Genomic DNA, 27702 nt, shown 5'->3' on the forward strand with positions numbered 1-27702 from the left:
CCTATAGCAGCAAGCCCTTCTTAGCTTGCTCCATTTATATTGTGAAAGTTATTGTTTTTTGCTGATGGGCTCAGCTATATAAAATTAACTAGATTATATCTACATAGATACAGATCTACCTATAACCATAACATACAGTTGCAATCAAATTATTCAACCCCCACTGCAAATCAGGTTTTTGTCCAAATTTACAGACTTTCAGCTGTTTGCAATGAACAAATCAAACAAAACCAATTGAAATAGTTCAACACAACAAATGCTTCAAGTAGTTTCCCCAAATTCAACTGAAAATGCAATTTATAATGATTTCTCAAACTAAATAACATGTTCATAGTGGCTACATGTGAGGTTTATTCAATATCTATACATTTTGTACTTCTGAACTATCTTTTGCTTAATGCAGAACACATAAGCTAGCTAACAGCTACAGCTTTGGAGACAGAAGGCAAAACACGAGGCACCACAAACACAGTTCTGTCTGTTATTTTATATGAGCCCTCGGCTCTGTGGTGTTTGACGGTTCAGGTTAGTGAAAGAAGTTCAGTCAATACACTGTATATCCTGACATCATATACATATACGTATATCTTAGTGTGAACAACCTAGACAATTGTGCATAGTGTAAAATATCTATAATTGTATAAAAGTGTGTGAATTGAAACAAATGACAATCTTCCAGACACATCCAGCATATCAATAATTAATCTCTCTGACATGTCATAATTTAATTTTCTTTTGCTGCAATAAACTAGAATGACTCTGATTTAGACATTTATTTGCTGCAGACTCTTGTGCTGTTTATTCATGTAGAATTATGATTGGCCTTCATTTAAAACAATACCAGATGAGAGTGAAGTATATACCGGTGATGAGCTACTTTTCACCACAAATCCCCCTTAGATCCTTATGGTAATATAATTACATAATATAGCTATTTTTGGCACAAGTTTGGGTAACTTTTTTTGGCTCCTCTTGTGATGTCAGTGTGTGGAAGAGTCCTCATATGGTAATACCATTTTATAGCATTGTTCTAGTAAACCGCTATTGATTGGTTAGATGCTGCATGACAGATTCAGATGTGTGGGTGTTTTCAGCATATTTATAACAGTGAAGGAGATTATCGAGGGCAGACAAGACCACTCAGGCTCCGAGGGCTGTTATTAAACATTTCCACACAGACACGCACAGTGAAGAGTACTGCTGCCAACTGCACTGAAACATCAACGCTGAAGGCAAAATGGACAGCATTTGCAATAAAAAGTAAGCTCTATTGTTGTTTTATTTGCTTGTTAAACATTTCTCTCGTTTGTGTATTAAGAGTACCCCCTGCTTCTTTTGCCCTCTTCAGATATTTCTCTGTGTCGAATGAAAATGATGAAGATATAGACCTTGACACATGGATACCTCCGGATGCTGATCTGATCCAAAAGATGGTCTCTCAGATTGAATATTACCTCTCTGATGAGAATTTGACTAAGGATGCTTTCCTTTTAAAGCATGTCAGAAGAAATAAGATGGGTTATGTCAATATCAAGCTGCTGACCTCTTTTAAAAAGGTAAGCTGGTGCCTCGTTTTAAAAAATATTTTTTTTCTCGAACAGCATTATAAATTTCCACTTTGGTTGGTCTTTTCATTATTTTATTTTTGCATGATTGCTTGGTATACCTGGCTAAATGTATACGGCTCTTTTCACTTTGATCCCAGATGAAGCAGTTCACAAAAGACTGGCGGGTCACAGCCTACGCACTCCGGCATTCATTAACGCTAGAGGTAAACAAAGAGGGAAATAAAGTGCGTAGAATAGAGCCGGTACCAGAGTCCGTCCTCTTTCAGGTACCCAGCAGACTCCTGCTGGTCTGGAACATCACAGAATCAAATCTGACAGAGAACATGGCACATGACGCATCAACACCTCACAAGAGCACCATGGAAACTGCTATTGCAATTCTGGAGCCATTTGGCACCATCACCATGGCTCGGGTCAACCGGCCTGGCAGAGAGCTTCCACCAGAGCTTCAGAAATACAGCTACAGATACCCAGAGTTGTTCACTAAGGAGAGCGTACTAGTAGAATATGAAGATCTGGAAGGAGCTGGACGTGCTTACCACCAACTCTCACAGTCTGAAGGTAATATGAGAGTACTCCTGGTGGGGAAAGCTTCCAAGAAGAAAGCTGTGGATGTGGGTTTGGAGGACAGAAGTAACGGGAAGGGGATCTCCATCCTGAACCAGCGCATGCTACAGCTTCAGACTTGTGGTGAAGACTCGTCAGCATGCAGCTCTTCAGAATCAGAGTTCACCTCCTCATCACCTCTGAGCATCCCTCGCTTTTTCTCTGGCAAGGTATGTGGCAGCCCCTTAAGTAGCCCACGTTCCAGCCCCAAATGTGTCCATGCCCCCATGCCAGGCCCTCGCATTTCACCCCTCTTAGCCTCAGAGCTCTGGTGCAGTCCAGACACAAGTCCAGATTTGCGAGAGAAACGCAAATTGTGCGCCAACCAAAACAAAAACGGTCAGACGAATGAAAAAAGGGCTCTAAATGGAGACACAGCGCCTCCTGGAGTCCTGCGTCTGCCTTATGGTCCTGATGGGAGTAGAGGTTTTCATGCCATCCTAGTTAGAAGAAGACTTCATTATTCATTCAAAGTATAAGTAACCAATTGTTTAGTTAGAGTAATCAGTTGTTTTCTATTTGTGCTGTAAATTACTTTGTCATTTGATTTGCTGACTTCAAAATGCAAATGTGTGTGTAATGGTTCTGTGCTTGTATCTTAATAAACAATTAACCCATTAGTGAATTCTTAGACGTTTCAAGTACAAATCAAATTGCTTTCATTTACATTGCAGAAATGAGCACAATCCCATATTTTCTCAACTTTATACCTCGCATAGCTTCTTAATAAGCATCTACAACCACCTCTACATCAACATGCATTGTTACTAATCTCAATTTAACTGATGTACTGAGAAAGTCTCATTTAAAGAAAAGAGGGGGGAAAAAGAAAAGAAAAGTGAAGTGCCATGTCAACAAATTTTGACCCAAACACTAATCCAAGTCATGTAATTCATCCATTCTTTCATCTTCAGTAATCACTCTATACAGGTCAGGGACTCCATGGATCCAGAGATTATAATACTGAGTGAAAGGCAGGGACACACCCTGAATGGGATGCCAGATCATTGCAGAACATTACTCACACCCTCATTCACATGTAGGGGAAATTTGGTGACACTAGTCCACCAGCATGTTTTTGGGTAGTGGGAGAAAACCAAATAACTCAGAGGAACGCACAGGTATAAGCAATCTACCCATCATAAATGCTAAAATGATTAATACTAAAAGTTTACTATAAAGAAATAGACTAATAAATTCATACATTTACAACATAGTTTAAAGTGGTCATATAATACACTAAGGGTAACAAACTGTACTTGATGGGGTGGTACCATCAAGGGTACATCTTACAACCTTTAAATTGTATCTTTTGCCTGGAAAGGTTCATGTAATGTAGCTTTTAGAGTAAAGCTTTAAAGGTGCATCACTGGCTCTTAATGTCAAATTATGTACCTTATGTAATTATGTACATTTCAAAAAGGTGACACGTACATACTTAAGATAGGTGTCCAATCTTATCCAGAAAGAGTGGTGTTGGTGCAGGTTTTCATTCTAACCAAGCAGAAGCCACACCTAAGTCTATTGAAAGCCAAGATGATTACTGATTAAACAGGTAGAATCAGGTGTGGCTCCTGCTTGATTTGAATGAAAACCTGCACCCACACCGGCCCTTTGCGGATAACAATGGACACCTCTGATATAACATGTACAAAAGATGTCACCTTAATGATAGCACCTCAGTAACAAGGAAAAGTATTTGAGTGTTCAATTTCCTGGAGACACCTTTTATCCATTACTGTGTTACATGCGTTCTTACACCAACTACGGCATAATTTATGTGACACAGTAGCTGACATAATAACTCATCAGAATTTGGTCACCATGACAACTTTTCAGGAGTTGAGCCTGCACAGCTCTTTGGCTCTGCTCCAGTGGTGAAGAGGTTCTGTCTCATCCCACAGACTCTGGACCTCTTAGAGTCAAAACACTAATCATACAAAAAAAAGAAGCTCTTTTATGGTAGTGTGAAATAACACCATAATTTAGCTATTTTCTTCTTGCCCTAAATAGAGTAGAAATCATTTTCTGATTAGCTGTGATGCCGTAGTGAAAAAAAAATAAACTACTGAGCTAAACTTAGATGAATCGTCATCTTCAGCTGTGAGCTGTAAATGGACATTTCAATGCTTCAGTGGGAGACAGAGAGCTGAGGGTCAACTGAGTCAGAGTTTCAGCACAAAAGATAGGAAACTGTCGACTGGATCAGTGAAGTACTTAGGTATATTAAGCACATGGTAATATAATAGAAGGCTGTACTTCGTCACATGTCGTGACAACAGACAACAGAAGAAAATCAGGTGGAAAGCAGCCTTCACATACTTCTTAAATTAGTAGTCCGACTAAAAATTCTGAACAATATTGCTAAATTTGGAAGACTAGTCAGAAAAGGATGTGTCAAACAAGCTTAAAAATGGATTCTAAGTAGAACTTTATTTTAAAATTAGGTACTTTAGGAATCAGTAGCAAACAAAACATATGAAACCATTTTATTCATCGTCGAAACACTCACTTGACTCGATGAATATTCTGAATGCTTAGTGTATCTGAACACGCTGTCATTTTCCACAAATACAAATTTAACATCATTAGTCAGTGGGAGTCAGAACAAGTGCAAGATGATGAAGCGTCATTACTACTAGATTGTGACAGATGCTCAGAGTGGTGCTTTGTATTAAGCAGAACATCACCCGTCAATACTTGTACAAGAACTATTAAGCATATTCTTCAAACTATGTACTATGAATTTCAATAAGGAATGAACAGAATGTATGATTCGGTTTAACATACCTGCACAGCCATTTAATACTAAAAGAATAATGAAATTAGTGGGCAAGCAAAAGTGCATTGTTGTAACTGGCTTCACTATCAATATACTGTATAAACGCTCTCGTTATATAACTGTGTCAGTAATAAGGCTGCTTTCACACTAGGCTTTTTTTTTGTTGTTTATTTAAAGTGCTTTATTAAAGCACTGAAAAGGACTGGAGTGACTTTTCTGAACCAGTATGCAGCATCCAGACCACTGTATTTAGAGTTATATTAGGACTGGTGCATGACATCAGATACCGACAAACGTCACAAAACGTACATATTTTGCAACATTATAACATGAAATATCCATCCCTCCATCCATTCTCCAATCAACCTACAACAGGTCTTTGGACTAGAGGAGGAAACAGGAGCACGTGGAGGAAGCCCCTGAAGTACAGGGAGAACATGCAAACTCCACGCACACAGGGCCTAGGTGGGATTCGAACCCCCAACCCCAGAGGTACGAAGCAAACATGCTACCAGCACTGTCCTCCATGTTGATTTGTCTCGTTTGCCTCCAAGCTGAAATCTGAAACCGTGTTTGATGTCACTTATCACTTTTCTAAAATGTGGACAGTTCCTCTTTAACTTTTAGAAGAGCTTCAAAGTGACAGGATCACATTCTGCCTTCTTCCCATGAGATTACATATGGAACTTGCACAGGGAAAAATGCCTAGTACGAAAGCAGCCTAAGGTTTCTGAGCTTGTTAACACACACACACACACGCCATGTCCAGCCTCACACAAGAGATGGAGCATGAAACGAGGGAAAAGATATGACCATGTCAAACACACATACATTAAACGAAATCTGATCTGCTCAGCCCACATCACTGAACATGTTGACAGCAAACTTTGTCTAGTCACTGTCTACACAGTCACTCAAGAAGACAACCAGCAGCATCAGAAGACCTCCAGGTCATTCGAGTTGTAAACCACTGGAGCATCCTCTGTGCCCAGTGCAGGCTCTGGCTGCTCCTCGCCCCCATCTTCCAGCGACTCCAAGGCATCGTTTGTGTCGCTGGCAAATGTTTCCCGAGAAACGTCATCGTGCTCTTGCAGGTTCAAAGTGCCGATCGCTTGCTTCATTTTCTTGGCTGTTAAGTATTTCTGCCGCTGCTTGGCTGCCTTCTTGTTTGCCTTCTTGTTGTTGTGCTCTTTCTGGTTCTCTTCAAAGAATATTTCCTAGGACACAAAAGGTTTCTTTAAAAGTAATCCCCCTTTTCCTACTTCTAATACATCTCTGCAACACGCCTTAGAAAAGAAATGGTCCCGCACATCCTAGACACACCAGGTGCGTCTCGACCAGCTCCCTAGCTCATGAATCAGTATGTCGTGTACATGAGTGGTAAGGACCCTGGCTCACTACACATTTGGACACTGATGACTCGATTTCTGGCGACATGATTACGTACTTGCGTTCTAAAACGTCACCACTGGCATTTATCAACAGGCAGGACATTATATGTCATATAAATTTGTTAGTTTAAGCACACGTGTTTCTGTTATGGTACTTCAATCAGGATTGTAATCTAACTAGTGGAAATTTTTTTTTTAATCATTAAACACTTAAAAGTCATTAGACTCATACCATATAGAGAACTTCAAATAAAGTTAAACAACAAAAAAACACAACATTAATGTAAGTAATCAGTTGAGAGCTACAACAACGATAACAAGCTACTTACATTTGTAGATGAATTTGGCTGATAGTTTGTCCGCCATTTTTTTCTGAGCTGACAAGCTTCAGAAAATATGACGCCAATTTCAGTAAGAGAACATAGTGCTCCCCAGGGTCTGAAAGTAACTTTTTTGCTCCACCTGCACAGTGGCTGGTAAAAAAAATGTTTCCAACCAGCCAATCAGAATTTCTACAAGCTACCTCACAAAAACAGAAACTAACCACGTTGTTTTAAATTATATAACTGATATAAACAAAAAGTTATTTTCAAATTTTTAATCATAAAAAGTCATTGTGGCATGGCCAAGCATTGGCTGTGGACGGAAAGGAGGCAGGTCGAACCGGGAGGTAAAGCGTGATGATTCTCACCTGTGTGTAATTAGTGAAAGTTGATTTTTGTCATTGACTATGTTTACATGGACAGCAGTAATCTAATTATTGACCTTACTCTGACCAAGATAATATTGTGATTAAGGTGTTTATATGAGTCGCTTTTAGAATACTCCTGTCATGTTCCCGTTTCACATGTTTTGGAACATAATTACATTAACAGCCCATGCCATTACATCACCGCGCCACGCCGTCCATCCAGAATTTCACGTATCAACATACAGTTCGTCTTCGTTATGGTACCGTATACAATTTTTGGGTGTTTTAAATTTTTTTTTTACGAACGTTTTAAGTGCAGTTAATTATTTGTCATGCTGTATGTGCAAATAGACAACTGCTTCAAGCCATGGGTTACATCCCTAACCACGTACTTACCATCTATACAGTAGCCGAGCTACATGTATTTTTCCCAACTACAGGCCTATAGTAGGCAAGTACGCGGTTTGGGACGCGCCCGTACTCTCTTGTTCACCGTAAAATGTTGAAAACTGTGGTGTGTGATCGTGTCCTGTCGCAAAATGCGGTGAAAACTCTCACACGACGTTAATAATGTGATTAAGCTGTTTAAATGTCTGTAATACACGTCCATAATGCGACTAAAACAGGAGTATCCAGCTATCTTAATTCGATCAGTGTTTACTTTGAGTATGACCTTAATCAGATTAAGGTAATTAAAAATTGCTGTTTACATGGTAGTTTCTTAATCACAGTATTGTCTTAATCAGGTTAATAGTGGATTATTGTTATCCATGTAAACCACACTGTCTTTGTGCTTTCAGTTGCCTCCCGTAGAAGCGAAAGCAAGAGAGAGAGAGAGAGAGAGAGAGAGAGAGAGAGAGAGAGAGAGAGAGAGAGAGAAAAAAGACAACCAGCACAGAGCCATGCGTGTGTGTGTAGAAAATAAAACTGCTGGGAGGAAAAAAGTGGCATGAGTTGTTCCAAGCCTGCCTCCAGATTCCTCATTCTCTTCCTGAACCTGGGAAGTGTTACACTCGTCTGTACACATGCAATCATTATATTTAAATAAGTTTAAAACACTCAAATATTCAATCATACATAAGAACACATCACTCCTTTCCCTTTAATGCTAATAACGGTTTTCACAAGCCATTAGGCAGGAGTTATTTTATGAACACAACAGAGTATTAGCCAATTTCACACTTCCGTGTGAAATTCAGCCCTACTTGTGCGTGGAACATACCCGCCAAAGTGGCAGATGACCAGACAATATTACACGCCACTGCCGACAATTAAGCCGCATTTGGCGAGCGCTAATTTCATACTCGGATGCTCCCTGGTTTTGTGGGAATTATTAGGGTGCAAACGTTCCAGTGCACGGGTTAGGATTTTGCGATTGATACAGCCCTTAAAACAGTGACTCCTTCATCCGTGCCCTGACTACTGAACAAGGGAGCATTCACACTTTGGCTTTCTCTGCAGAAATGTATTACATTTCATTCTGATTATTTACTATAAAATTAGAGCTTAACTCAATTTGGCATAATAAATGCCAACCCTGTCAGTAACTGCCCTGTGTGTTCCTCCTTCTTTATAAAGTGAGCATGGGGCAGTGTGATTCCTGCCCCAGCGAGCCTCTATTACTGCTTGTTGTAGTTCCCATTTTTGTGTGACTAGGTTTAATAATAACTTTATAGGAACTATATGGGGCAGAAGGCATGCTGCTGAGCAAACCAACGAAAGCTCGGCTTACCCCTATCAAAAAGCAACATTAAAAATAAATAAATAAAATTGTTGTTCACTCAAAAGAAGTAATTAGTTTTTCAACTCTACTTAAAATGAATGCAGCTGTGAATGAGGACTTTATGAAGATTAACAACTACTGAACGCCCGATATGCACCGATGGACAGCCACTGGTGACACAGACATCCTGAGAAATTAAGTGTATGAGGACTAACGAAAACATGAAGTTATAGGAATTAGGGAGGCAATAATGTGGAAAACTAGGGAATGTCTAAATACTCGGTGTGTTGGATAAAAAGTATCTCAGGTTATGTCTTTCAGTCGTCCTCTGTCAGCCTTCAGCCTTTAATTCTCTTATATCATGTATTCTTTTATATTATGAACTGCTATTAAGACACCTTGGATACGGGGAATACTAGGTTATAGTTTCTGTTTGTGTCTCTCTGTGCTGTCAAATACCTATGATGAATGTATTCACTTAATTACCTCTTCTGATAAGCTGATCAACTGCCATCCTTTATTATAGCTGACATGTATTTTCCATACCTTGAAAACTTATTTTTGTGGTATGACTGTGTGCGTGGTGTAACTGTCTGAACCTGCACAAGTAGAAACCCCCCACGCACTGCTGTTTATCTATGTGTATAAATACTCCTGTCCTGCACGAATAAACTCGGATGTCTCTGAGAACAGCATGCGTCAGTGTGTGTTCATTCAGACTCTCCAGGCCTGAACGCTCTGCGGTCAACCACACTTTCTTGCTCCGAACAAAGAACTAAGAGTTAAGAGAAGTAAAAAGGCTGAAGGTTGACGGAGGACGACTGAAAGACATAACCTGAGATACTTTTTATCCAGCAAACTGGTGTCAGAAGTGGGATTCGAACCCAACCTCCAGTGTGTTTACTCTAGATTAGGTTTAAAACAGAATAACACCACAGTACTTCATTCTTCTCACCATACCTTGACTTGATCATGAGAAATACTAGGAGTGTTCTTCAGCAAGTTCAGATAAACCCCTCCAGGCGTCCGCCTTCTACTGCCATCCTATGGGAAGCAAACACGTACAAATATAATTTTTAAAGCCACCAGATCAATATTTCAAAGGATGTCAAGCAGAAACAATCAAGCTTAGCAGTGCCGCTCAGTGGCATGGAGTGGGAAATTACTCAGGAGGAAGACTAAATTACTGATCCGATGTGTGTTGAACTGCTCTTGCTACTAAACCATGTAAAAGAGTGTGAAAGTTCTTCAAAATCACAATGTGGGAACTCTTACCATTGTGTAAAGACCTCCATTTTGTTCAATCGTTGCAGTTTCTGACAGAAGCTCTATCGCTTTCTTTGTGCCAATCACCTTCACGACACGCTCTATTAACTCCCTCTTTGGCTCCATTAACCTTTTAATAAGAACAGAGGAGACAATCAGCATGCAGTACAGCACGGCAGACAACATCCAACACACTGTATTTAAACAAGTAGTAGTAATAATAATAATAAAACTAACAGACTGTCTGTAAAACAAACAAAAAAAAAATCATAGTCAAATTTCTGAAATGTTGAAGATTAACTGAGGTTTTCCTCACCTATGAGCTATCTCGTCAATCACTTTATCTTCATGGTCATCCACCGTGATCTCATACCGCCCTTTGAAGTCCATCTCAGCTCGAGGACCCAGCCGTTCCTTGACTGACCGCTTCCTCTTCAGATGGCCGTCACTCTTCTCTTCCTGTGTGCCGTGCTGCATGCATTCCTCTAGCTGCCCCTCCAGCATGGCCTCCATACCCGGCTCTTCCTCCTGCTTCTCCTTTTCCATCAGCTTCCGTGCTAGCAAGTAGTTGTAGGTCTCACACTGGCGGCTGTCCATAGTGATGCCCCCCTCCATTCCCATTATGCCGAGCTCAGCAGCCACAGCCTCCTGGCTTTGCTCCTGCACAACAGAGCCCCAGATGTTGTTTACTTTGCGGCATGGAGGTCCTGTGACAGTGCCAGTACCTCGGAAAGCTGTAGGAGGCACAGCCAGAGGTACATTGGTGCACTTCTGACGCTTTCGCCTCCACAACACAGCTTCTTCCTCCGAGTCGCTGTCGCTGGAGTCGGTTACAATGGAGCTACGGTAGCTGGCGACACATGAAGCAGTCTGTGGACATTCTCTGCTCTGGAAGTGCTGGGTCAAAAAAGCTCCTGCAGAAGGCGTCTTAGAGGAGAATTCAAAAACAGACTTTCAGGAATGTAAAACAGTCATATTTTCCTATAGTTCACACTACTATTTATTTTACCGTTTAGATCCTACCCGCAATTACTGCAACACAGTAAACAGAACAAGTGATAAACAGTACACTGTAATATTTTATGACTAGAAAATTCAAACACGTGTACAATCAGCATCGGACAGCAATCAGATGTCTTAGTCTGACATGAGTGGACCTGGCTAATCATATCTGGCGATATTTTCTCCAGGCTTGTTCCGAAAAACAATATCATATGCACTTCCTAGGGCACTAACTGAAGCAGCTCACCACGTGAGTTGATAAATTACATAGCAAATAGTGTTACCTAGCTAGCTAGGTTGACTGACTGGGGTAACCTGGTTAGCTAAGGTTATAAAACAAGCTAGCAATCTGCAAAAAAAAGTCTTAAGCATTACACCGGAGAAGTGAACGCACGTTTTATATTCTTACCTGCTGCCGGTTATTTGAATGCATTTCTGGCTCTGAATCAGAGCCACTTATTTCTCCATCTTCCAGATTCTCCATTGTGTCTCCGTTGTTGTGACCCGCCATTTCTCCCACCCGGAAGTTCTCCGGAAGTTGAAGCACAACGACGCCACGCGCGTCTCTCCTTATTGGATCAAAACTAAACTTAAAGCTACAAAACAGTATATTAATCTTACGAGTACGAGTGGTTTTCTCTAAATATTTCGCCTATAATTGTTTAACAGAGAAGCCGCAAATTGCTAAAATATCATAGCATTTCTGAAGCAGAAAGAGTAATACAATCTAGTAAATATATTAGATGATATTATGTTACATATTACACATTATTATAGTATAGCAGTGTTTATAAAAGTGGGGTCCATGATAAAAAAAATAATTTAAAAAACGTTACAGGAAATTATAATCCAACTTTATCAAGGTTATTATATTTATTAATGAATTAATCCAGAGTCTCGTGGAGTCCATGCCTCAGAGCTATTTTGGTGACACAAAATCGGCTATATGTTACTTATAGACAAACCTTTCTACGGCTGTAATGGGGGATTAAATATATTGAATTATTGATTATAAACTCAACGCTCAAACCAACGCATGATAACCATGACAACAGTATTCACTGAAACAAAAGTCAAAATTGTTCTATAAAGGTAGTACAGTAGATCTATTTATTTTATTTATTCAAATAATATTTACTATTAAAGAAAAACTAGCAGAGGATGGTTTCGATCCATCGACCTCTGGGTTATGGGCCCAGCACGCTTCCGCTGCGCCACTCTGCTGTGGAATGTTCACAAGCTTTTGTACATATAAACTATGCTTTATAGTATACGGTAGAATAGAGTAAGGATATTATTGTAACTCTGCATTCGAAATTAATTCCCTGTCGTGAAGTTTATTTATTTATACTTAATTTATTTATACATTTTTTAAAAAAAAATCTAAGCTGTTATTTCAAATATTTTCCATTCGCAGGGTTTTAAAAGTTTTATTTTCGGCAGTCATCTAGTATAAAGGATCGACTGCCAATGATTTTGACTCGTGTACGATATTAACCTGTACAGTGTTTTCTTATTTGGTTATGAGAGAGGCAAAGCGCGCACACGCCCAGAAAACCCACAGTCACTTCATGGACAGCGGTGACACATGCGCCATTTGGCAGGGCATTCAGGCCATCAGCAACTACAGGACATTATCACCTGCCTGTGACAGTGATGCCTCCCTCCCAGATGCGCTGAACAACTTCTACACTCGGTTTGACGTGCAGAATGATGTGGGGGCGAGGAAGACCACCCCTCTTACGAACGACCAGGTGCTGTGTGTAACCAGTGATGTGAGGAAAACTCTATGCTGAGTCAACCCACTGCTGGAAAGCTGCTGGACCTTCTGGCAGAGTGCTCAGAGTATGTGCAGACCAGCTTGCGTATGTTCTCACTGACATCTTCAACATCTCCCTGAGCAGTGCCGTCGTTCCAACGTGTTTCAAGGCCACCACCACTGTCCCTGTGCCGAATAAGTCAGTGTCCTGCCTCAATGACTACTGTCCTGGCTACCGCTTTGAGAGGCTCGTCATGAGGCACATCAAAACCCTGCTGCCCCCCTCACTGCACTCCCTGCAGTTCACATATCACCCCAACCACTGAATAGATGATGCCATTGCCACCACCGTACATGTGGCTCTCACTCATCTGGACAAAGAGGACACCTACGTTCCAATGCTGTTCTTAGATTTCAGCATTCAACACAATCATTCCTCAGCACCTGATATGGAAAGCTGAACTTGCTGGGCTTGAACACCTCCCTCTTCATCTGGATCCTGGACATTCTGACTGGGAGACCTCAGTCAGTCCGGATCGGGAGCAGCATCTCCAGCACCACACACTGAGCACAGGGGCCGTGCAGGGCTGTGTGCTCAGTCCACTGCTGTTCACTCTGCTGAATCACAAGTCATGACTGTGCAGCAAAGCACAGCTCCAAACACATCATGAAGTTCGCAAAGACATGAATATGGTGGGTCTTATCAGAAAAAACAGTGAGTCAGCATACAGAGAGGAGGTGCAAGCGGACTGGTGTAGAGCCAACAACCTGTCTCTGAACATGGAAAAATTAAAAGAGATGGTTGTTGACTTCAGGAGAGCACGCCGCGACCACTCTCCACTGAACATTGACGGCTCCTCCGTGGAGATCGTCGAAAGCACCAAATTCCTTGGTGTTCACCTGACAGAGAACCTCAACGGGTCCCTCAACAGCAGTTCCATAACCAAGAAAGCCCAGTAGCATCTCTACTTTCTGAGAAGGCTGAAAAAAGCCCATCTCCTCACCACATTCTACAGAGGAACCACTGAGAGCATCTGCATCACTGCCTGGCTTGGAAATTGCATCGTATCGGATCGCAAGACAAACAAACAAACACACACACTCTCTGAACTGAACACCATCCCACTCCCACTGCAATATTTGCACATTTATGTATTGACTGTATTGCATTTTTTTTTGCTGCTACTGTATTTATAAACTATCATATTTAATTTCTTGTCACTATTATACACTTTACCTGGCTGCTACTGCAATAACTGCTAAGTCCAGTAATAACTGCTAGGAACTGCTTCATTTCACTGTGTACTGTACCAGCTGCATATGGTTGAAATGACAATAAAACCACCTGACTTGACTTGAAGTGGGAGAGTCGAGATTGGACCAATGATGGTGTAAGAGTCGGTGTTGCCAGATCCATTATTTCCCCATGTTATTAATCGAAAACTTGTACTGAATATATTGTACTGAATATTATTTTCTATATCAAATCAGCCTACAAAATGTCAACTTAATATGTAGGATAAAAATCTAAACAAATAAATAATGTAATATTATGAATGTTTTCTTTCTTTCTTTTTTTTCTTTCTTTCCTTCCTTCAGAGTCATCCCACTTCATTTCATGTATCATATTGCTAGTTGATACAACTGTGTTTTACATCTAATTATGAAAAGTTTAACAAATTATAAAAAATCGGTGAAATGTACTTTGACTTGTATTTAAACATAAAATGTATAAAGCCAAGGTATTTGATGTTTTACCTAGTCTTTACTATGCAAAGCAGAAGCCATACATCAAAACTGTCCAGAAGCACCACCGACTTCTCTGGGCTAGGTCTCATCTGAGATGGACAGTAGCAATAGTGGAATCGTGCTTTGTGGTCCACAATTTTTATGCATTGTGCTGCTGCCACATGTTTGGCTGATTGTATAGGTGCATGAATGAGCAGGTGCACAGGTGTTAATGTAAAACTGGTCGCATGTGCTTCTGCTCAGCCACTGTCTTTTTCCTTGTATGGAGTTTTTCCCAATATGTTGCGCAGAAACTGCAGGCCACGTGATTTTGGGGATTTTTTTTAATAAAAACGGAGACCAGGCAACCCTGGTCTCAGTCACGCTGCGGGCGCGTCACGTCTATGGCGCAGGAGAAACGAAGCTTTTCAAAGCTTCGAATCAATTGAACCAATTGCTTCGCAAAATGATTCACTGCTTGGAAGCGTTCGAAACATAACACGTTGGCGACACCTGCTGGTAAAATCAGTGTAACAGCAACGAGATCTAAATCCAAAAACAATCAGTACAGTCAGTACGTTTACATGGACAACAATAATCCGAGATTCCGATTAAGACAATAATCTGATTAAGAAACTATCATGTAAACAGCGATTATTAATTACATTACTCTGACTAAAGTCATACTCGAAGTAAGCACAAATTGAATTGAAACATGTGGAGTATTCCTATTTTAGTCGCATTATCAAAATGCATTACAGACATGTAAACACCTTAATCACACTATTAACGTCGGGGGGACACACTTTCTGTGTGAAGCGTTTATGGGTGGAGCACGCCAAGGCAGCCTCGAGAGGTCTGACTGTGTGCATTGTTAACGCTTCCCACAGCGTTGAGCTCACGCAACATCTCATTCCCTTCTCAGGGAACAGGGTTACATGCATAACCCAGACGATTTGTGTACCAGCCTTCTAGATTTTCAAAATATAAAATGATTCCTCATGCTCCTTGAACCACTCTTTTACGATTAGAGCCCAATTAATTTTGACGTTATGATCCTGGAATATATCTGTGCTGTCAGGAAAGAAAAAAAAATCCATTGATTGTATAACCTGGTCATTCAGTACATTCAGGTACTTGGCTAACATCATTTTATTGGCCGTATAATGTTGCTGAGCCTAGACCTGACTAACGTTTTTCCATTGGTACTCAGTCCAATCTTTATGCTCCATAGCAAACTGAAGTCATTTTTAACTGTTTAGTCTCACAATGATTAGGCCACACATCTGTTTAATCCCAATCCTGTAAATTCTCATCGCACTGTGTGTGTGTGTGTGTGTGTGTGTGTGTGTGTGTGTGTGTGTGTGTGTGTGTAAATGTTCTTATTTTCTCTATTAAACATAGCCATGAGTTCTACTGTCGATTTTTTTTTACGATGTGACTTTACCAAGTGTTTTAAAGGTCTCTGATCATAAAAAAAACAAACAAAAAAACTAGGCTATATTAAATTACTTTGGACCACCTGATAAAAAAGCAAGGAGTGAGAGGGTTGTGATATGGAAGATGATGATGAATGAACGCTGTTTGTTTTGTGCCACACATATTTCATGAAGGTGGTTCATTTACTGTTCATGTTCCTGTCTTGATACTCAAGAAGGCATATTGTTTGGAGGAGATATGAAATAAGTGCAATGTTATTATATATTAAAGAGGTATTTATATATTATATTGATATTATATTTAGATATATATCCCCAACCCCCCCAATACACACACACACACATAAAAAAGAAACCTCCCCACATAGTATCCCCCCACTGTATCTTGGCCATTTCCTGCCTAGACTAGATTGAGTGAAATGTTCCGTAATATTAATCTTATGGCTAAAAATGTCAACAGTTGTCATTGATTAAAACTAGACTGAAATACTTACGGTTTTCTTTGACTAAGATAAGACTAAAATGGCCAAAAATGGGATAAGGTTGACTAAATATGATAAAAACAATGTGTCAGGGACATTTGACACTGGACTGCAGTATAAAGTCTAAACTCCGAAACTTTGTTGGACTATTTGAGATATGGCTCATTCTCAGCACAATTACTGTATCAGTGGAGGCAGTTATACATTAGGGATAATCTGATATAGGAAAATAAGCAACAACAGGGTGTTGTGATGAAGCAGAATTACTCTTACCAACCTGAAGTTGATTATTTTGGAATAAGAGCACATCCATCCAAAAGTGTTCCTCTTATACAACAACAATTTGCTAACAATTTCTTTCAAATTAATTACCGCACCAGCTTCTCTCCGGAAGTCCGTTCATTCACTTTCAGTAACCTCTTTTTCCTGATTTGGGTCACGGTGGAGAGCCTATCCTAGGAACACTGGGTGTGAGCTGGGAATACAATCTGAATGGTACACCAGTCCATTGTAGGGCACCACGTGTACACACATTCACACTTGGGGCAATTTATCGTAGCCGAGTCACCTGTTGGCATGTGGAAAGAAACGGGACCACCGGGAAGAAAGTCACAGGAAGAACATGCCAAACTCCACACAGACAGTCATCCAATCGTGAACTCAAACCCAGGGCCCTGGAGCTGTGATGCAGCAACGTTACTCACTGTACCACCAGGTTGACTTCTCTTAAAGTGAATCTATTATGGTTTTTCAAATATCACCTTTCATTTAGCGTGATAGAGCTGTTTGTGAATGTAAAAACGTCTGCAAACTTTCAAAAATCAAAGCGCACAACAAACTGAGTTATTGACTCCCAAAAGAAGGAATCGATTCTGAACAGCTGAAACGAGTGGTCAGTAATTCCATACTTTACTGCCTGTACTAACCTACATAGGTTTGAAACAAAAAGCCCAGCGGTAGACCAATCACAACAGACTTGGACGTCTGACCATTCAGAGCAGAGTATGCTCTCTGAAAGGAGGAGTTTAGAGTGAATCCTTTAGAACGGATCATTTAATAATGCTGCAGTTTAAATTATGAGCACATTAAAGTGTTTTTTTTTTTAACTTGGATACATGTAAATCTATTGTATGAGACCTTTGAAACAAAATAAGGCATGTTTCAAAACAATAAGTTGGCCCCCCAACCAACGCAAAACGTCGGCAAAATAGTCTCAATCGATTGTTCTCCGTTTGTGCTGTAAAAAGTTTAGTTTGTGCTGCTTCCGTTTTTAAAATATTAGACATTGAATTATGGTGCGATGACGTCACCAGCCTCACCACACGCTCCAAATTCACCCCAAATGGTCTCAATTGTTTGTGCTTCGTTTGTGTTGGTTTGTGCCGATAAATGCTTTGTTTGTGCTGCTTCGGTTTTGGAGATATTTAAAGAATATTTATAGATCATTCTGAGGTCATTCAGCCCCCCCACATGCTCCAAATTCACCCCAAACAGTCTCAATCGATTGTGCTCTGTTTGTGCTGGTTTGTGCCGCTAAAAGTTTAGTTTCTGCTGCTTTCGTTTTAAAAATATTAGACATTAAGTTCTAGGCGATGATGTCACCAGCCCCCCACATGCTCCAAATTCACCCCAATCGTTTGTGCTTCGTTTGTGCTGGTTTGTGCCAATGCAGTTGAAATAACAAGGTAATATCCAAACGGCAAAACAAATCACATTAAATAGTCGCATTCACTTAGTTGTTACCTATCCACTGTGCATTTTCAATTTTTAAGGGACACAGCGGATCACAGGATGTGTGAAATGTAACACAAACTCCAAGGTAAGTGTTTTTACTTGTTACTGTCTATGTTGTTATGAGAATAACAATCGTAATATTAACGTTGTCATAAATATAAATACACACACCATAATTTGTCTGCTGTAGCTCTGTTTGTATACATACATGTTTGTGTGTGTGTGTGTGTGTGTGTATGTATATGTATATGGAAACTTATGACTCAATGAATGAAGAATTAAGTCAAAATGATTTTACTTGTGAACTTGAATTACTGTGTACTATCAAAAATCGTTGGATGCAAATAATGGACCTTTAAAAACTTAAACTTAAAAACACTTAATACTGACAAGCCACTATCTGTCTTCAAACCAAGACTTGAGTGCAAACACCATCAAGCCCGACTTCCAGAAAAGCAGAGACGATTTCTCCAAGCAGGAGTAGGAAAACGAGGGTGTGTGGCCTACAACAAAAATACTTGACTTTGTGAAAGTAAATTTAAACTATGCAATCAGTCTATTGTGTATAACACAATGCGGGCATATTTTGTTTTTTTCTGACATTCCTGTCACTCCACTTCTCAGGTCACCATACATCTCCCAGACACATGGAGACCTCATGCAGTAGGTCACATAATGTCCAAGAGCATCCTGGGTTAAGCCTCCTCTGAAAGCAATTACTGCCCTTAAAGTAAATCTCTCTCCTTGGAGCATCAGATTGGAGGGAGATTCACACAAAGAAAATTCTGTGGAGGTGCTTCCCAGGTCAATGTCAAGCCACAGAAGTTCTCCCAGACTGTACTGTGAGAAACCTCCCCTGTACAGAACACTTTTCCTTAGGTAGAGTCTGTATTGAATGCAGAGGGACACTGTGACGGACTTTGGATTGGCCTGAAGCAGGGGGACTCTGGAAGGTTAAGGCCTTTTCCACCGCGGTCTGTAGATGAGCCATGCCAGAAGCCTGCAGTACAGCAACACAAGTACAAACAAATGGAATTTCCCTTGTGACTTCTGTGCTGAGACTGCGTTACTGTGAGGAGCACTGTTGTGTGAAGGAAACACATGCACGTTGTGTCACTGACTTTTCAATGATAGTGGAGATGTGGCACTGTGCATCGATTTGGAGAGCACCAGACTTCAATTGGACAGCTTTGAATATTCCACTCAGCAGCTCTGCCCTCTGTATGTAGACCTGTGCATTCAGACCCTTTGTGGTGATTGTTTTCACTAGCTGGAGGAGGTTGTTGGAGTCCTTGACGCAAACAATAGTTCCAAAAGTGACACGATCGCAGAAAGCACAACATAACCATTGACAAAAAGCATCAAATGCACATGTGTTCAGCACAGAGATTCTTGTTTTCCTGAGTTTTACAGGCTGCTTATTATTTCAATTTTTCAATAGTTCCACTTTCAGTCTTTTCCCCCTCACGGATGGATCTCCATGGAGCCATTCAGGACAAGGAGAGAGGCATGACTTCCTTTTCCTCATTTTGGGTGGAACTGCTAGGCCTCTTCAGTTTTCAATAGCGTCTTCATCTGTTGGATGGATGTTTGTGACAGTGGTAGACTTCCCAGAACAGGAAGCATCCATTTCTGGTTTGCCGTCTACACTGCAAGTTGTGGTGCGTAGTGGATTGGCTCCTGTGATGATCACTATTGCAATAGCTGCATCTTCTTCACCTTTTTGTTTTGCAGAAAAAAATTGCATATTGCCCTCAATGAAGGACAAATGTCAAGCAATGAATCGATCCACACGAACAGGCAAGTTTTCATGCTTGAAAAGCCTGTGTTTGATGCTTTTGTACTCTGCTTCAACATTGGCTGAACTTGTGGTGATGGCGGTGCTTCGGAAGTGAGGGATCATTACTCCTGTCCAGAGTGGTAAGCAGTTTGCAAGACAGATTATACTGGGAATAATCTCAGGGAGGAAGTGCATATTATCATGATCACCGTTAGCCATGGTAAGTGACCTGCTCTCCTCACATATGTCTGTCACCCACTGCCGTAGGTCTGTCTGTGTTTGGTCACATGGATCCACTTTTTCCAGGTCCTCACCCTCTACATCTGGAATGATTACACACTATTCTGCAATTCGGGCTTTCAGGTATTTCTTGCACCTTTCTGATATAAGTGGGGCTCCAGAGCTGTCATTGCCCTCTGCTTCGCCGAGAGCCACAACAGTAATACTGCATAGCAGCTCTTTTGCATTGTCCATGGATTGTGACTTGAGAAGCTGTGCCATTGACCTCACAAAGAAATCTTTAATGCGATGTGTTTTTTTCTTCAAGCAGTCCCACTGGCAGATCATCTTGATGCAGTGTGCAACATCAACCCGAACAAAACAAGGTGGCACTTTACTGAGTAATGCTGTATATTTGTTAAATATTTGTTTTGTATATTTGTACATGGAAAAGCTTTGTATATGCTGTTGAGATTTGCAGCAGACGTTGTAGTTAATATGAACTGTCAATTATAAACATTTGTTAATGTTTAAATACTGAATAACAATTTTTAACATATATAAGTGTGTAAGTGTGTGTGTGTGTGTGTGTGGGGGGGGGTGTCAGGCAATGGTTACTGTACACGATCTTTGGTTTCAAGAGGAATCTGCAAAACAAAACAGATATTAAAATAGAACAGGATAGAAAACATTAAGCATCTTATTTTACACTTTTTTTTACTCTCATTACATCAATCTCATACACATCAATCTCTGTTACAGAACTCACTACAGATCTAGTACAATTCACACAATCTACACTATCACAGCATGCCTTAGCTCATATTAATTAGGTATACTGTATCCTCGCTGTCTAACCTGGACTTTGTCCTGAACTGCCTCTGTAAACCACTCGTGCCTGACCAAATCGTCGAAAGACGGCCGCATTTCAGGGTTGAAATCCAGGCACCACATTACCAGATCAAAGCACTCTGTTGAGAAAAGAATCAAGAATGCATTTTCTGGTACTTCTGAAAACTGTTATGTTTGATTTTCCGGTATTTCTGAAAACTGTTATGGTTGATTTTCTGGAATTTTCGACAACCATTGTTTCTGATTTTCTGGTATTTCTGAAAACCATTCTGCTCGAGTTTGAGGTATTTTTTCCCTCTACTGTTCTAGTTCCTCTTATTTTTTTATTTTTAAACTACTTCTGCTTATTATGGCATTTTGATCTGACCACCATTGAGCGAGGACCTTAGCTATCTTTATACTTTTCTTTATCATGGGTAAGTGTATGTATTTCTTTGTCAATAGTATATGGTAAGGAATATGTAATGAATGTTAGCCATTTGTTTCGTTATTCACTGAAGTTCATTCTCTGTGTTCCATGTCTGAGTGTGTGTATGTGTGTGTATGTGTGTGTGTGCTTCCCTTTTCTGTCGAGGAAATGTAATGTCTGACTCAGAGGGGCCTTCTTTTTTTATGAGGAAAAAAGAGTATAGTATAACTTTGTTATTTTTTCCTTACAGCTGATCAGCGCCCATTCTTTTCACCATCACTCCACGACTTATGCCTAGACCTGAACACTCGCTATCAACTAGCACATCTTACTGCTGATCTGTCTCTCTTGATTGACATCCTACAAGCTGAGTCCGGTGTTTCTGGTTTCCCTTATTCTCAATATACTCTCATTCTCCACATTTGGTGCCCTTGTGTTTTATTTATATTATAAATCTTATCCAACAAACTGCCTCCGTAAACCACTCGTGCCTGACCAAGTTGTCGAGACGGCCGCGTTTCAGGGTTGAAATCCAGGCACCACATTATCAGATCAACGCACTCTCTTGAGAAAAGATTCAAGAGTGCATTTTAAAGTCATTTTGCTAAGTGTTATACACGTGATGTTTCTGCATCGACTCACCTGGAGACATGTCAGGACATAATTCCAGCTGTCCATCATGAACCTCCTCCTCTAAGTCAAAGGGGTAGTCTCCACAGATCAAGTAGAACAGGAGTATGCCCAGACCCCAGATAGTGGCAGGAATGCCCATGTACTCTTCATTCCTCACCCACTCAGGAGGTACAAGGAAATTAGTGCCTGAGTGTAAAAGAGAGAAAGAGCACCGTCAGCAATGTCACAAAAACATTTAAAAACCTATTCTCCACTGCATTCCCTTTGATTTGAGCCACTGAAATTACCGGAATATTCTTTGTAGAGGGTGTCCTTCAGCAGTTCCCCACAGCCAAAATCGATCAGTTTGACTTCCAACGTATCGGTGTTGATGAGGAGATTCTTGTCAGTGATGTCACGGTGTAACACTCCACGGTCACAGCAGTGACAAGCCGCCCGAATCACCTGCAGCATGACGTCTCGAGCTTGTGCTTCAGACAGGCGGCCTTCCTGAAGTTCAATGAATTTATAGAGGTTCATACAGGGGCTGGGCCGTTCCAGGACCATGACGTACTGCTCGGCTATGTCAAACCACTCCAGCAGCTCCACCACATTGCTACAGCGAGGTGGTCTGGACATCATCTTCATTAGCGCCACCTCTACAGGCAGCTCCTGTGTCTCTCCAGGCTGAATAAGAACAGACATGGGTTTGGTGGGAATACACCAATCTAAACTACGCTAAGCAGAAATGTTACGATGGGAAAGGTTTGGATTGTTTCTGATGCTAGATCAGTCTTCCTGTAATATCTATTATGAACGTCAGGTAGTGAAATGATCGAGGGTGAATTGTTTCACTTTATGTTAGCAGGAACAAGTTTACTTACTATGAATAAGACTAAGTTTACTTACAATGGTTATGGTTTTGGTCTCGTCCTTCTGAATAAATTTAATGGCAACCTATTCACACATACAAGACATAATTAGTATATTCTAAATGCTACCTTTTTTCTAATTAGTTTAGTTAGTACAAACCCACAGCCATTATACTATGTATCAGCAAAAACTTTACCTTATTAAGTCATGCATTAAAAATTCTGAATTTTGCTTCGGGTTCTGAAATTTTCTTATACTGGATTTATTATCTATAAACTCTTGCATGAAACTTATAACTGCCTCTATAAAAAAAATTAACCTGCTCCAGTGTAACCTCATTTCTAAGAGGCCACAGCTAAAATGTTCAGACAGCGGAAATAAAGGAGGACATTCAGGCACCTGTACTGAATTCAGAATCCAGAATAGGATAAAATACACGGCCTTTATGTGACAGATATTCTAGACAATGGTGGCACCATGGTGCCCTGATAGTGGGGGAGAACATTTACCTCTTTCCCATCTTCAGTCCGGACTCCTGCATAGACATAGCTGAAGATTCCGATCCCCAGCAGCTTTCCCAAGGTGTAGCGCGATTGAAACACAGCTGTTGAACAGACAATAATTTAGTTTATTTCAATTGAATAACAAATGAAAGAGCATCATGTTTAGTGTCCTCTCTTGCAGTAAAGAATGAGGCTTGTGTTGGCAATAGCTGTTATATTACAGCGTCCTTATTATGGTATAATTTCTTCGAGTATGGTAAAGTACCTTGAACATGAATACCTAGTAAACAGAGTACAGTCTTGCCCTTAAGAGTACTTACAGCTTACACAATACAGTTCAAATTATGCAAAATGTTCAGGTTAGTTTTTGTCCACATGGTGGATTCTAACATACCATTTGGGTAGGTGTGCTGCTCCAGATCAGGGGACTGGAGAGCGGGGATCTCGTCTGTCCTCAGGGAACATTTTGAGTCCTGATTCTCAGAAACCAATTCATGGCTGTTAGATGCCATGTGCTGCTCCAGGTCAACATTAGCATTTGCTAATTTAATTCTATGCAGCTGCCGGAGCTTTAGCAGCCACTCAGGTTCTTCTGCCTTCTTGTCTAGCAGTTTGCAAGACAGCTATAAGACAGACAAGGAAAGTAAATTGGTGATGAAGACCATACTTTGCATTTGAAACCTAGAAACCATTTTACAATGATTAATAATCTTATTTACCAAAATAAGCCGTTCAACAAAGCTCCTTTTGATTCTGTCAGGGAAAGTGAAGGCTGCCTTAGCAATGTTCTCACAGTATTTAAAGGCGAGATCAGTAAAATCAACAATGGCCAGCCTGCTGGCCTGACACAACTTCCAGATCTAAGAGAGACAAGTGAGTCATTCATTCTCAGTACATTGGTTAAATGTGACTGATCAGTGCCCATGAAATAGAAAAGAAGATACATTCCAACCTGGAAGCTTGGCTGGGCCAGCCCTGATGTCAGCGAAAGCACATATTCATATGTCTCGGTTCTCACAAAGGCTTTAAACAAGATTTTCAGGCCAAATGGCATGATGCTGCGAATAGAATAATGTGTCAGTAGCAAGTCATCACTCATACATACACACACACACACACACAATACCTGTCACATCCGATCAGTTGAAACTGACTACGTGACCCCAGCTCCACTTTTGCCACAACGTAGCAGAGATGTGCTGCGTAGGTCCAGCTTCTGGAGGCTGCAGATGAAAGACGAAACATGCATGTGAGGATCAGGAATCATGCCACAGTGCAGAGTTACATGCATGATACATGATACGATTACAACATGCTAATGCTAGAAAACAATATGCTGTAACTGTGCAGCATATCCATACCAAGATCATCTCCCATCTTAATAACAGCCTCTCTGTGCTCATCATCTGGTGCAGAGGATGACAAAAGGTCTGCCAGAGGAAGACACCATTCCTTCCATCTGTTACCATTGTTGCCCTGAAATGGTCATATTAGTTAGCACAGTGCTGGCAAAAAAAATTGCAAAATTACAGTCATATACAGACAGATGCTGATAATGATGCATGATATAGTAACTTTTGGTAGTTTCTTCCTAAGCCAGGTGTAGACCTGGAAGATGATTGCACCAACTTCACACAACATCACTTTCTGAAAAAGAAATACCATTAGATAACACATCTATTGTTAGTATTGGAGATGTAACTGAATACAAGTACGTTATTCATAACAAACAGAGAATGTGTTCTAAATGGGTTTAAATATTTTAACTTTGCTTAAACAATCAATTAACACTTACTCCATTTTCATGGCAGAACAATTCCATTATCCGCCAGAAGAAATAGGCCTCCACTTGGTCGTTTTTATCAATATTTTCGAAACACTCCAGTGCTTGGGCCTGTATAAACAATATCAGGTCCTCCTTCGGCATCTCATTACTGTAACAGATATTGAAACAACTGATTTATATGGAGTACTCTGCACATGTATTATTAAACTCCTAACAATATAGTTTGGAGCTTAAAATTAATGTTTAACTTGTGTACTATACTAAGAGGAGAAAGCGGGTCTCACCTCATAAGAGGGCCAGGATAAACAGGCTCCTTTTCAGAATAATCTACAGTGTCTGTCCCTGGAGTCAAAACCTCAGTTAGGGCTATGGAGTAACTATACCACTCTATGGTCAGGTAAATGTTATTCATTTGACATTTTATTATGGGAAAACGACAACCTCACACATTCTAAAGTTCCCCAGGATTTAACACTGTGCCTCAAATGATCACATTTTGCCCATCTACTGTCTGTTGTTTATGAAATGTTGTCGTGTATCATGTATAAACTAATCTGAAGCTCCGTGATTAAAGAAAGACTCAAGAATCTCAAGTTCTCCACAGGATGTATGTTCACTCAGTATTATTTTACTTCTAAAATGCACCCTCTCTCTGTGTGTGTGTCCCCTACCTGAACTGTATGAATCTGAAACTCCAGGTTCTGCTTCAGGAAACACTATACGTTCAATGGTAGTCTTTACAGTCGTCATTTTGATTCACTTTCTCAAAATCTGTGGAAGATTATCAATATATATATATATATATATATATATATATATATATATATATATATATATATATATATATATATATATAATTTTCTAAAATGATAAAAAGTTTCTCTAAAACAGAAACATAAAGTATCAACATGAGATATAAAGCCATGCCAGTTTTTACCACCAGAGTTCACTTTCACCATAATGTAAATAAGTTTGTTTAAAAAGTCTGTTATGATGAATACTCTTGTGTGTGGTGGTATAATCTTCCTCCATTTTTGCTGCATTTTGCATAAGGATTTATATCGAAATGTCACAAAATGGCGGCGGGGGAATCAAAATGGCGTTAGGATCAGAGAATCACAGTTATGCTTTAAACATCACGGTGAGAGGTTCTGCTCTCTCTTGATTGTGCTACTAGTGTTTATCTAGTCTTTTAAAACATTTTCCTTCTTTTCTATAACATTTGTCTGTTCCTCGTTTAAATGATAATGAGCGTTAATTAGCCTGGACGCTGTAAAAGCCCATCTTAATTACCAGCAGCTCACTAGATAAACACAACGCGCTCGACACTGACACACAGCAGAAGCTCCGTGAAACATCAACTGACCGTTTGATATTTAAAAAAAGAAAATATATATATATATATATATATATATATTTAAGACATTTTGTGTGTATTCAGTTATAAACCTAGTACTAGTCTTATAGCTCGTTTTTATAATCAAACAACTCACTCTGCTCAGCATAAGGATAGTCAACTTGCCTCCAGTATGTGCAGAAATTTTCAGAAATTCTAGAATAGAATAAAATGGAATAGAATAGACTAGAATAGTCGCGGTTGAAATTAAACGCACCCTAAATATCTATTGTAAAACCATGTGGTGTAATGTAAATCCATTTCCACAAATAAATGTACTTTTGACCTGTTTTTGGTTTTGTTGTTTGTACAAACTAGTATTTATTTATTTATTTTAAATATTAATGCTATCATACACAGCTACCTCTTCCCCCTTATAGGCCTATCCATTAAACCTAAATAAAAAATATTTTCAGTTAGCCTATTTAAACAAATATGGAAAACAATCACTAAATGCATATACAATTATTAATTTTATTTATTAATGTATTAGCATTAAATGCATTTTCTATTATTGCTGCAATAAATAAATGACAGTCAGAACATTTTGTATTCCCAATAAATAAACTATATATGTATATTAATATAGACCCACCGGCATAATTACAGTTTCTATTAAAATCAGTACAATTCCCATTTTCACCATTTTAAACAATTGCAAATTACATGACGGTTTCTATTAGGTTTGTTTTTTTGCTAACAAGAACTTTTTTATTCATTAAGTACCGACACATCATACTTTTCTACACTTACATTATAGCAGCTGTAAAAAATTAGTTCCCTTACCAGCTTCTCTTTGTCCTCTCTCTTGAAGTCCATTCACTCATTTTCAGTAACCGTTTTATCCTGGTCTGGGTCATGGTGGATCCACGTCCTATCCTAGGAACATTGGGGGCTGAGCTGGGAATACAATCTACACCAGTGGTACTCCAGTCCATTGCAGGGCACCACATGTACACACATTCACACCTAGGGGCAATTTATCGTAGCACAATCACCTGTTGGCATGTTTTTTGGGAGGTGGAATAATATAAACATTAATATGATTTGCTACTAGCATGTTCACCTCACACCGCCAGGGTTGGGCGTTCGATTCCTGCC

At 40.0% G+C, this 27702-nt stretch overlaps 3 protein-coding genes and 1 non-coding gene across 7 annotated transcripts; 1 reads left to right on the forward strand and 3 right to left on the reverse strand.

The window, feature by feature from the left end:
- Positions 1 to 539: 539 nt before the first annotated feature.
- Positions 540 to 2882, forward strand: LOC108276641 (la-related protein 6). Of its 2 annotated transcripts, XM_017488453.3 has the most exons (3): positions 1146 to 1260; positions 1349 to 1556; positions 1706 to 2882. In XM_017488453.3, exons 1-3 carry the CDS (start codon positions 1238 to 1240, stop codon positions 2651 to 2653), a joined length of 1179 nt encoding a protein of 392 aa, XP_017343942.2. In that variant the 5' UTR covers positions 1146 to 1237; the 3' UTR covers positions 2654 to 2882. The 2 variants fall into 2 exon arrangements, with proteins under 2 accessions (XP_047016782.1, XP_017343942.2); XM_047160826.2 differs by having other exon boundaries at positions 540 to 1556.
- Positions 2883 to 4588: 1706 nt separating this feature from the next.
- On the reverse strand, positions 4589 to 11590 carry phax (phosphorylated adaptor for RNA export). The gene is made up of 5 exons (XM_017489978.3): positions 11439 to 11590; positions 10344 to 10954; positions 10037 to 10157; positions 9722 to 9805; positions 4589 to 6173 (listed from the first exon to the last, which is right to left on the reverse strand). Exons 1-5 carry the CDS (start codon positions 11538 to 11540, stop codon positions 5892 to 5894), a joined length of 1200 nt encoding a protein of 399 aa, XP_017345467.1. The 5' UTR covers positions 11541 to 11590; the 3' UTR covers positions 4589 to 5891.
- A 591-nt stretch (positions 11591 to 12181) lies between these two features.
- trnam-cau (transfer RNA methionine (anticodon CAU)) lies at positions 12182 to 12253 on the reverse strand. The gene has a single exon. It is a non-coding gene; the product is annotated as a tRNA-Met (tRNA).
- Positions 12254 to 18449: 6196 nt separating this feature from the next.
- Positions 18450 to 27488, reverse strand: LOC108276609 (probable serine/threonine-protein kinase MARK-A). Of its 3 annotated transcripts, none has more exons than XM_053686572.1 (16): positions 27388 to 27488; positions 25877 to 25976; positions 25490 to 25547; positions 25215 to 25353; positions 24995 to 25066; positions 24781 to 24895; positions 24546 to 24642; positions 24372 to 24477; positions 24139 to 24279; positions 23814 to 24042; positions 23426 to 23520; positions 22953 to 23000; positions 22352 to 22730; positions 22074 to 22250; positions 21029 to 21141; positions 18450 to 20817 (listed from the first exon to the last, which is right to left on the reverse strand). In XM_053686572.1, the coding sequence occupies exons 2-16, from the start codon at positions 25953 to 25955 to the stop codon at positions 20785 to 20787; spliced, it is 1881 nt and encodes a 626-aa protein (XP_053542547.1). In that variant the 5' UTR covers positions 25956 to 25976; positions 27388 to 27488; the 3' UTR covers positions 18450 to 20784. The 3 variants fall into 3 exon arrangements, with proteins under 3 accessions (XP_053542547.1, XP_017343898.1, XP_017343901.1); XM_017488409.1 differs by lacking the exon at positions 27388 to 27488 and adding an exon at positions 26699 to 26747; XM_017488412.1 differs by lacking the exons at positions 22953 to 23000; positions 27388 to 27488 and adding an exon at positions 26699 to 26747.
- Between the last annotated feature and the right edge of the window lie 214 nt (positions 27489 to 27702).

Source organism: Ictalurus punctatus, chromosome 16, assembly GCF_001660625.3.
Source record: "Ictalurus punctatus breed USDA103 chromosome 16, Coco_2.0, whole genome shotgun sequence".
Taxonomy (NCBI): domain Eukaryota; kingdom Metazoa; phylum Chordata; class Actinopteri; order Siluriformes; family Ictaluridae; genus Ictalurus; species Ictalurus punctatus.

What these genes read in the sequence shown, in the direction of transcription:
- phax (XM_017489978.3), bottom strand. Translation starts at nt 11,540, where the DNA reads ATGGCGGGTCACAACAACGGAGACACAATGGAGAATCTGGAAGATGGA. An exon ending in ATGGAGGTCTTTACACAATG is followed by an intron (nt 9,806 to 10,036) that starts GTAAGAGTTCCC and finishes TGCTTCCCATAG; the next exon opens with GATGGCAGTAGAAGGCGGAC. An exon ending in TTTCTCATGATCAAGTCAAG is followed by an intron (nt 6,174 to 9,721) that starts GTATGGTGAGAA and finishes TTTGTGTCCTAG; the next exon opens with GAAATATTCTTTGAAGAGAA.
- LOC108276641 (XM_047160826.2), top strand. Translation starts at nt 1,077, where the DNA reads ATGTGTGGGTGTTTTCAGCATATTTATAACAGTGAAGGAGATTATCGA. An exon ending in TGCTGACCTCTTTTAAAAAG is followed by an intron (nt 1,557 to 1,705) that starts GTAAGCTGGTGC and finishes CTTTGATCCCAG; the next exon opens with ATGAAGCAGTTCACAAAAGA.
- LOC108276609 (XM_053686572.1), bottom strand. Translation starts at nt 25,955, where the DNA reads ATGACGACTGTAAAGACTACCATTGAACGTATAGTGTTTCCTGAAGCA. An exon ending in GCAGCACACCTACCCAAATG is followed by an intron (nt 23,521 to 23,813) that starts GTATGTTAGAAT and finishes TCTGTTCAACAG; the next exon opens with CTGTGTTTCAATCGCGCTAC. An exon ending in CAGTTCAGGACAAAGTCCAG is followed by an intron (nt 20,818 to 21,028) that starts GTTAGACAGCGA and finishes TTTGTTTTGCAG; the next exon opens with ATTCCTCTTGAAACCAAAGA.